A 10,279-nucleotide genomic window follows, 5' to 3' on the forward strand; every position below is an offset into this window, starting at 1 on the left:
AAGGTTTCACATCTTTCATGTAGTATATAGTTTGACGTGACTTGAGCAATGTTTTTAATACAACTTCATATATAATGGAATTTTCCATCCATATTAAGAGATTTGAAAATTAGACCTGCCGCCTACTGGAAGTGGCATATCAACCACCACGCTCTCCCTATGTCAAAGTCACTTGAATAGTCCTTTTTTCTTTTTCTTTTTTTTTTTCCTTGAAACTTGTAGAAATTGATTTTTTTTTTCTTTTTTGGTCTGAAATATAAATTGATTAATATATTATTTTACAAATATATTTTATAAGATGAGACCAAAAGAACATATGAATTGTACAAATGATGATTAAATAGTTTGAAACTTATATGTACATATATATAGTTTCAAATATCAAATTACCATCATCTCAGTCTCAGCAAAAAAAATAAAAAAAAAATAAAAATTCCAATCTCAGATTAACTCAGCTGTCAAGAACTTTCTTGGGTAATTGCAATAATGTAATTTACCCATAATATTTTTGGCCTTGTCAACTCTAACCCTTCATTAACAAATGAATTAAAAGCAATTAAGCATTATACAATACAATTACCATATATATATATATATATAGCAAGTCTTTTATTACGGAATAACAAAAGTAGTTAAAACATGGATGTTTGTTTATATGATTAAAGTTTAACTATTTAATAATGTAATAATTAATATTTGAATTTAAATCTAAAATCTTGAATGAGATACAAAAACCTTTAGCATTTATCTCATAATCATATTTTATTTTAAATTTAGGAGAATTCTTCTAATGTACACTAGACATGGTATTAACCATGTTTAAGATAAATTTACTTACTCATAATGACATACTTATTTATTCTAAATGGATATAACAATTAAAATTACAATATAAATTACCATATTAACCATTAACATTCATTTTTCACCTTAATTTTACTATTATGTATTTTTATACTCGCATTCATAAAATTTTTATTTTAAACAAAGCTATAATTAAAGAGATTAGTAAGATCAATCAATAACTTCTTTTATTTTTCCCTAGGAAAGATGTAATTAATAATCACATATGTTAAATATTTTTTTTCTAAAGAAAATAAAATAACTAATTTTGTCAAATATCAAAATGTTGAAACATTCTCCACAAAAAACTAATAGTTATAAATACCAAACAATCTTTCTAGCAATTTTAATCTTTAAAGATAAAGACCACAAAGAAACAACGAAAAAACTTTGGAATGAATTGAAACAAAAATAATGAAGCCAAAGTAGTTTGCTTTAAGCAATATGATTCCTATATAGTATTCCCCCTATAATCATGCAGACGTTGTATATATTTTTCATTTTCGATTATAAAGTTTAGACGTTTATACTTGCTCATGAAATATATTTAAATCATCCATTTATGGAGTTCTAATTTATTAAAATATATAATTTACAGTCCACATATACAAAAAAGGAAAACAAATATGATTTGTTGTAGGTGTCCAAATATATTAGAAACTGGATTATTTTATATTGGGTGTTCCTTTATATACACAAAATATCTCTTTTATTACAATTTAAAACAACGAACACTAGTAAAGCACACTATAACACGCACATGTATAGTGTATTATGTATGAGTTATAAAATTTATTTCATTTTTCAAGTATAGAAACAAATTCTTTATTTTTTAGCAACTATCAAAATCCCATAAATTGTGTTTAGAGTTTGAAAAAGAAAAAGAAAAATATGCATATACATGATTTAATTTTTATAATTTGGTTAAATAGTATAGACAAAAAAAAAATAATATAACATAAAAATAACAATAAAATAAAATATAATAAAATTTCCTCTTTTGTTTTTTGTTTTTTATTTTTTTATTTTTTTTATTTTTTTTAATTTTGGTTTTGTGTTCTGTTTTTTCTTTCTTGAATGTATTTCAAACTCCAAAATTTTAGAATGACTATAATCAACAATCATGCATTATAACAATTGTAATTTTGCTTTTATGTAAATAAGAATAATAAATAAATATAAATGTATAGAATGATAGTCAGAATATCTGATCAATTAAGATACTAATTTAACATATATTATATTGCCAAAAAAAGAACTAATATCTAAGATAGCATAAGTAAATTTTCACATTTATTTATCACATAATAATATTAAAAAAAAAAAAAAACTTGGAGGGGAAGAAGTGGGACCACACAAGTAGAAAAGCAATAAATATAAACCTTAAAACGTACATATACAAAATTACTAAAAGTTTGTATCGCCAAGACAAAAATATCCAAAATAAAGCATTTATAAGAATATTCTACAAATATATGTTTATGAATAAAATTATAATTATGAGAAAAAATTGAAAAGTCTAAAATAGCCCTAAAAATTGTCCCTGAAATCCTCTCTTTTAATAGAGACCAAATCTATATCTCTCTCTCTCTCTATATATATATAAATTAGATCTACCTATAATTGTTATAAATGATTATTTAGATAATTTAGATATTTTCAGATTTGATTAATAATTTACTTGTTCTACATGGCAATAAACGTTGATAACGTGGCTTACTACATATAGTAAGCTCTAATGTATTTATTATATCGAAATCTTTTATATAGAGTTACATCATATCGCGTAGAGATGTTTTTAGCTATCTTCATTTTATAAGCCCTTGGATTGTTTTCAAAAAATCAATAAATAATTTAATATAAATTTAATGATATATTAAAATTTTAAGTTTTAAATTTTTAAAATGAATTTTTAAATTTTAACCACTAATGTTATTTAATCATCAATAAAGGAAATTTTAATAGTAGAACAACTACGTCAGCATGGTAAAAGCTTGATTAAACATATATATAAATATATATAAGAATTCTTTCATGAGAACCATCTTGATGGAAGATTGTTAGGACATTTCTTATCAATTTTTGAATTCTAATAAGAGCTAAGGTTTAAATGAGTTGATATATTGTTCACTTTGCCATTTTAGAATTTTAATATAATGCTAAATTTATGAGATTTAAATGAGTCCATCATTACGATATTTTAGTATATCAATAAACTCATATAGTCCAAGATTGCATGTTTAAATCTTAGTAATTGAATTAATCCACAAGATTTAGATTAGTCCATACATGGTTTACTTTGCGCTTCTACAATTTTAATGTATCATTAAGCTTATAAAATCCAAAGTTATATTTTTAAATTTTAACTTTTGAATTAATTCAAAAATTAATATTCTAATAAAAAAAAAGATAATATTTAGTTATTCTCTTATAACAATGCTTTGATAGTTTTCTCATCAATACATTTACCATTAGTTATTAGATTTTTAAAAATTTTGAGATTAAAAGATGTTTTGTGGATTATAGAAATACTAAAATACTTGGAGGGCACAATGAATCATGTAAGAACTCACTTAAACTTCAAACATGTTATATCTCTTTGAAACATCCATCTTATACTATAAACAATTAAAAGCTTGCAACTGAAACTACTTTTTTTTTAGAGATTATAAACATGTAGCCGAATATAGATTTTTTTGGTTAATAGGGTTTAGAATTTAGAGGGTTTCTTTCTTTCAACACAATCGACAATAAAATATATCAACCATGATAAGTTACTGTGCGGAGACTGTTGAACAGTAAAATGGCTCTTTTTTAATAATTATTTTTATTTTTATTTTTTTTAACGTTTGACCAACTTATATATAGCAAGTAGACCATATAACAAAGTACCACTTTGACTAATATATTATTACTGTGAACTTTTTTTTTTTTTTTTTTTTTTCGTTGAGACATTTTTTCTATGTACCTCCACAAAGATAAACTCTTCCGCGTTTTCTGAAACTGCACTGTACTGTTTTTCCATCTATATAAAGCACTTTAACCCTAAACACAACCTACGTACTAATTAGTTACGATATATTGAGATCCATAGTGCGCAAATACATATATTAATTTCCTCTTTTGGTAGCTGTGATCATATTATGCTAAATATGAAGAGGAATATCAATCAATTCCTCTTATTTTATTTGGCCATGATAATCCCATGTTGTTTCTCTATTTCATCAAATTCTCTCAACAATATTTCCTCTACTAGCATCACCATTACTACTTTCTCTTGCCTCCCACACCAAAGTTCCATTTTACTGCAACTAAAAACCGAGTTTAAATTCAAGAGGTATGAACATTCTTCCTCTGGTTATCCAAAGATGAAATTTTGGAATTCTGCTGCTGATTGCTGTTCTTGGGATGGTGTCTTATGCAACAAGGAAACTGGTCATGTATTAAGCCTAGACCTCAGCAACAGTTGGATTTATGGTCCACTGCTTTCTAACAGCAGCCTTTTCAACTTGCAAAGTCTTCGAAAGCTCAACCTTGCCTTCAACAACTTCAGTCCATCTCCGATTCCATCTGAGTTTCACCAGCTTTCAAGGTTAACTCATCTCAATCTCTCCTTTTCTATGTTTTCTGGTTTCATTCCATCTCAAATTTCAAGGCTGACACGTTTGGTTTCCCTTGATCTTTCTTTCAATATTAACCATGATGGAAGTCTTTTGAAACTAAGAGAAGGAGAACTTGGAAAGCTCACGAAAAGCATGACAAATTTAAGACAGCTTCATCTTAATTTGGTCAATCTTTCTTCCTCTGTTCCTGAACACATAGGGAATTTGTCTTCCTTAACACATCTCTCTTTTGAGAGATGCCTTTTGCATGGTCAATTCCCAAAGAGTATCTTCCAGTTGCCTAAGATAATGTCGATTCGTATGTCCGGAAACAGTGATCTTACCGGTTCTCTTCCAGAATTCCACTCTGGTAGTATGCTGAAGTTATTGGATCTTTCCAAAACCAGTTTCTCAGGAAAACTGCCAGTTTCAATTGGCAAGCTAAGATTCTTGAATTTCATGGATCTTAAAAAGTGCAGCTTTTTGGGGGTTGTTCCATCTTCTCTTTGGAACCTTTCTGAACTCTCATATCTTCGCCTCTCATCAAATCATTTCAATGGCCAACTTCCGTATAGGGTAGGGAACCTTGCAAAGCTCACTACAATTGATCTTTCTGGTAATCAATTTAGTGGTGAATTGCCTTCTTCACTTGGAAACCTCACACAGTTGACATATTTGTTTCTTGATGACAATAATTTCAGTGGCCAAATTCCGTCTTCACTTGGAAATCTCTCACAGTTAGAAATGTTGAAACTTTCAACAAATCTTTTTGATGGAAAATTCCCAAGCTTACCCCCACATCAGATCAAATCTATCCATCTTCAGAACAATAATTTGACAGGTTCAATTCCATCCACTATTCAAAATCTCACATTTCTTGAATGTCTTGATCTGTCATATAATTCTTTCACTGGTGTCATTCCTTGGTCTTTGTTTAAATTGCCTTCTCTTGCATACTTATCTTTGAAAAACAATCAGCTTTCTGGATCTCTTAATATCCAAAACATTTCTGATCATTCATCCAAGTTGGAAAACCTGTTTTTAAGTAAAAACAATTTAACTGGACACATTCCAAGTTCCATATCCAAACTCAAAATGCTCAAAGAATTGTGCCTTGATTCAAATGATTTAAGTGGCAGTCTTGATTTTGACACAATCTTTTTGGGGTTGAGTTCGCTTCATGATCTTTTGCTTTCGAATAATAGAGGCCTATCTGTCACAAATAATGTAAGTAGGAGTTCTTCTTCTTGTTCATCTTCTTGTTCTTCTCATCATCTCCCCAAGTTGCATATCTTATCATTTTCCTCATGTAACATTAGTGAATTTCCAATGTTCCTGAAAACACAAGATGAATTGGAATCCTTAAACTTTTCCCACAATAGGATTTCTGGCCCAATTCCCAAATGGTTCTTGAACATAGGGACAGAGACCTTGAAGATTCTGGATCTTTCTTATAACAACTTTAGTGGTTGGGAAGAACCCCCCTTAGTTCTTCCATGGAAGAAACTGTATTTACTAGACCTGCATTCCAACATGTTGCGAGGACCAGTTGCTGTTCCACCAATGTCCACCAGGTACTTTTCTTTATCAGGAAATAGCTTGGTTGGAAGAATTGATCCATTGTTCTGTAAACTGGGGGATCTTCAATATCTTGATTTGTCAAGTAACAATTTGAGTGGTACTATTCCTCAATGTTTGGGTAACTTCAATAGCTCGCTGTTGGTTGTAAATCTAAGAATAAACCACTTTCATGGTAAAATGCCTCAGACTTGTGGAGATAGAAGCAAATTGAAGACATTGGACTTGAGCTGCAACCAACTATATGGGAAGATGCCAAGCTCACTCATTAAATGTGAAGAGCTACAAATTTTAAATCTTAGCCACAATCAGCTGAATGACACATTTCCTTTTTGGCTACAGAGTTTATTAAATCTTCAGGTTCTTATCTTAGCTCATAACAAATTTCACGGTCCAATATGTTGTCCACATAACTTTTCTGGCTTTCTGAACTTAAGTATCATTGACTTGTCTTTCAATGATTTTAGTGGAAGTTTATCATCTGAATATTTCACAAATTGGACTTCAATGAGCAAAATCTCTCACAGAAATTCATCAGGAGTGAAGTACATTGGTGATGATGAGTCTTACCAGTACTCAGTGACTGTGGTAAATAAGGGCCTAGAAATGCTTTTTGTCAAAATTTTCACCATGTTTGTGTGCATTGATTTCTCGAACAACATATTTCATGGAGAAATCCCAGAGACAATAGGGGATCTTCAATATCTAATCGTGCTCAATTTGTCAAGTAATAACTTTTCAGGACATATTCCTTCATCTCTACGGAATCTGGTTGAGCTTGAATCGTTAGATCTCTCTAACAATAAGCTTTCTGGTAAAATCCCTCCACAGTTAACTAGTCTCACATTTCTTGAATACTTGAACGTCTCCAAAAATCAACTTACAGGTCCAATACCACAGGCTGGACAGATTGGGATATTTCCAAATTCTTCTTTCGAGGGAAATGCGGGATTATGTGGTCTTCCATTGTCAAAAAAGTGTGGGACTCTGCTACCACCTTCTCAAGATGATGAGGAATTAGATTCAGTATCATTTTCCTTGAGTTGGAAAGCTGTTGTAATAGGCTATGGAGGTGGACTGATAATTGGACTGATAGCTGGACATATCATCACCTCAAGGAGACCAAGTTTGATGTTCAAGATTTTTGGTGTGATCCCACAAAGGAGACGACGATGAGCAAAAATATTTCATTACACTTGGAAGTAAATGTTGAAGAACTTGGATTGATGTTTCTAGAGTTTATATTATATATAATTACGTTCATATACGTAAATTTGGATAGTCTTATGTTTTAATCATTATTATTTGGTTGTACACCTTCTACTGCTTGAATAAACAACAAAATAACCTCTCTGTTGTGTATGCTTGCCACTTACTTACCTTATTATTTATTATGTTGTACATGGTGTACATATGGAATCTTGAAAATTGGAGTTGTAACTTCCAAACTTGAGCTGAAGCAGTGACATACTTAGAAGATGAATCACGTATTTCACCAGTCATATTACAGGTAATGGATCTCTTCCCCTGATCTGTTGTTGAGAATTTGGCCAATCAGTGAAATGAAATGGCTTTAATTATGGTTTTGAGATTACCAAATTTTGGAGGATAAAATAGAGCTCATGCTCGTTGGACAGCCTTTTTAGGTCTGTGTTATTAATACACCTTTTTTTATAAGCTATTTGTCAATGCAATAAACTTTACTATCTCATTGAGTAGAAGACTGTCAGAAATTTTATTTTACCTATAGCTTAGTTATTGGCAGATATTCAATCCTTGCATACTTACAAAACACAATTAATTCCTAGGAATTACAATGTGCATAATTTCAGGGCATGGATTCTGGATGTAGCCACAAACATACTTTACAAATCACAAAGAAAAAATGCCACTACATACTCAAGAACAAGTATTTCTTAACCTCAAGACTTCATGATACCGTTAATAATAAAGTTTCTTCTCTTTTCATAAGGTATAAGAGGTGGTGCATTTGCGGTTAGAGTGGTAATTACTAGCAAGGTGTATATTTGAATTACTGCGACGATGTTGCCAAAGGCGAATTAATAATCTGTCAAGATTGGCTTGATACCAATCTCTGCTTGTTTAGGTACATAAATATCAGTTACCAATCTATTCTTTGCTTCTTCATATGAAACTGCCAATTTTATTCACCATTACCATCTGGGTCTTCTTTTCCCCAGCAAGTTTGTAAAACACCTGGATTTAAGAGTTAGATCAATCTTGCAAAATATTTACCTACTGCAAATGTTTTAAAAGTCAGACCTCATCATGGTCAAGGGAAAATTTTCCATTTTCCTTTAATTTTGTTCATGTGAAAAAAGTCTTTCAAAACTCTTGAGTTAATGCACTCCAATACTAATTTAACTTCACCAATAAATTTACTGCAGTACCAATTTCACATTCTACCCTTTTTTTATTTTACTTTCTTTTTATTTTTTTTTATTTATTTATTTTTTGCCTCAAAGTTTTGCAGGTTTTGGATAAAGGAGACAGGTTGTTTGACACCATCCAGTTTGCACGCAATAAACTGCCAGTTAGCACTTAGGAGTACGAACTGTGGCCACAGTTGTTGAGAAACAAAAGCATAGTTTCTTTCATTGACTATCACTTTCTCTATGCTAGCTTTACTGATTTTGAAGTAACCAAGATGATACAAGACCTACGAGAGGGAATTCTATCTTCCTTGGTGGCAGCACCATGTCATAGCGCATTCCAGGCGTAAGCAGCGTATAGAGCTTTTGGCACATGCAACTACTGAATTGTATTTGGTCAGAAAAATTTGACTCAAGAGCCGCAACTTTCTTCTTCGGAATCCTGTCGTTTAGGGTGATAATATAAGAGTCTGCATATATTGACTGCAATTTGACTTTCATTTTGTAAGAGACAAGGCTCTTCAAAAATTAAGAACTTGAATTCAGATATGTGCCTTCTAAAGAGCAGATTGCAGAGGAGGCTGTTCCAGACAATAGAAAAGTGGAGACTTCCAGTCAGCTTCCAGATCAGCATTCAATTCGGTTATTAGTTGAAACCAATGACTTTAATATAATTTTAATGTCAGTCTGTTAAGTTTGTTGATCAGTGATAACTCTTGCAATTCTGGAAAACATCACCAAAGCATTCTAATTCTGTTTCTTGTTTCTTGCCATCTTGTACAAATCAAGCAGTTTTTGATTCACTAACAAAAGAGAGTGATCTATTCTGATTTATGACACTGAGCTAGAAACAGAACTTGAGCTAGTTAGTTGCACTGTCAGAATTTGACAAAACATTGTGTTAATTTTATCGCTCAAACAAATATATAAATGTATGTATATATAATATGAAAAGTCTAATGGTAAAATTTATATTCAGACCAAAATAGGTCTGTCAAGTTACTTGTTAATTTAATATGGAAAAATAAATGTAGCGCACATCATGGTTGAGAAAGACATGTGAACCAGTTCAATTTTCACTCACCAATATCTGAATTATATATAGTAATACACATTATAATTCTATTTTCAAAAACCAAGAGAAATGAAATAAAATAAAATAACACGTTATAATGCTCAGGCCGGTCCCTAGTGTTCAACTAACACCTGAACCCAGATATTGCACAAATAATTTTGACGTATCATCCTGACCTTTGAATGGATCGCATTAATAAACATTGAGAAAGTTGTGAGTGGTTATGGATATAATATTTACACACACACACACACACACACACACACACACACACTGTTGGATCTATTTATTGAATGACCAAAATGATATTTGTCAAATACTTTGGTACATAAAATAAGCCCCTAATCTCATCATAAGATTCTCTAATAGGAGATCTTAAAAATTTGATGCTGAAAAGGATTTTTCCTAGTGCTAAATAAATCAAGTTATAATCAAAAGTGGGCTATTTTTCTTTAGTGCTAAAGAAACCAAGTTAATTAAAATCAAAGTAGGATATGAGAGGGATTAAAAAAAAAAAAAAAAAAAACAGAGTAAACAATGACTTACGGAAAAAATAGTAATTGGATAGCTATGCTTTAATAATAATGATGATGATTTTTAAATAATGTTAGTGTGAATATTTGGTGGAAAGTTGGCAGAGGAACACTATGATCCTCTATGATATGCAATTTCCTTTCTTAATTTATTAGTATTTCTCTTTACTCTGGAGATTCCATTGTTCCCAACAACCAATCCCATTCAAAATTTAATATCCTAGATTTTCAAGTCTAGGATAATAAGGCTTCAAG

General features: G+C 30.6%; 1 protein-coding gene across 1 annotated transcript; it reads left to right on the forward strand.

Moving 5' to 3' along the window:
• Window positions 1-4,211: 4,211 nt before the first annotated feature.
• Window positions 4,212-7,199, forward strand: LOC112489526 (receptor-like protein 6). Its single transcript, XM_025068189.3, has one exon. The coding sequence runs from the start codon at window positions 4,212-4,214 to the stop codon at window positions 7,197-7,199; it is 2,988 nt and encodes a 995-aa protein (XP_024923957.3).
• Window positions 7,200-10,279: the final 3,080 nt, after the last annotated feature.

This window comes from Ziziphus jujuba, chromosome 2 (genome assembly GCF_031755915.1).
Source record: "Ziziphus jujuba cultivar Dongzao chromosome 2, ASM3175591v1".
NCBI lineage: Eukaryota > Viridiplantae > Streptophyta > Magnoliopsida > Rosales > Rhamnaceae > Ziziphus > Ziziphus jujuba.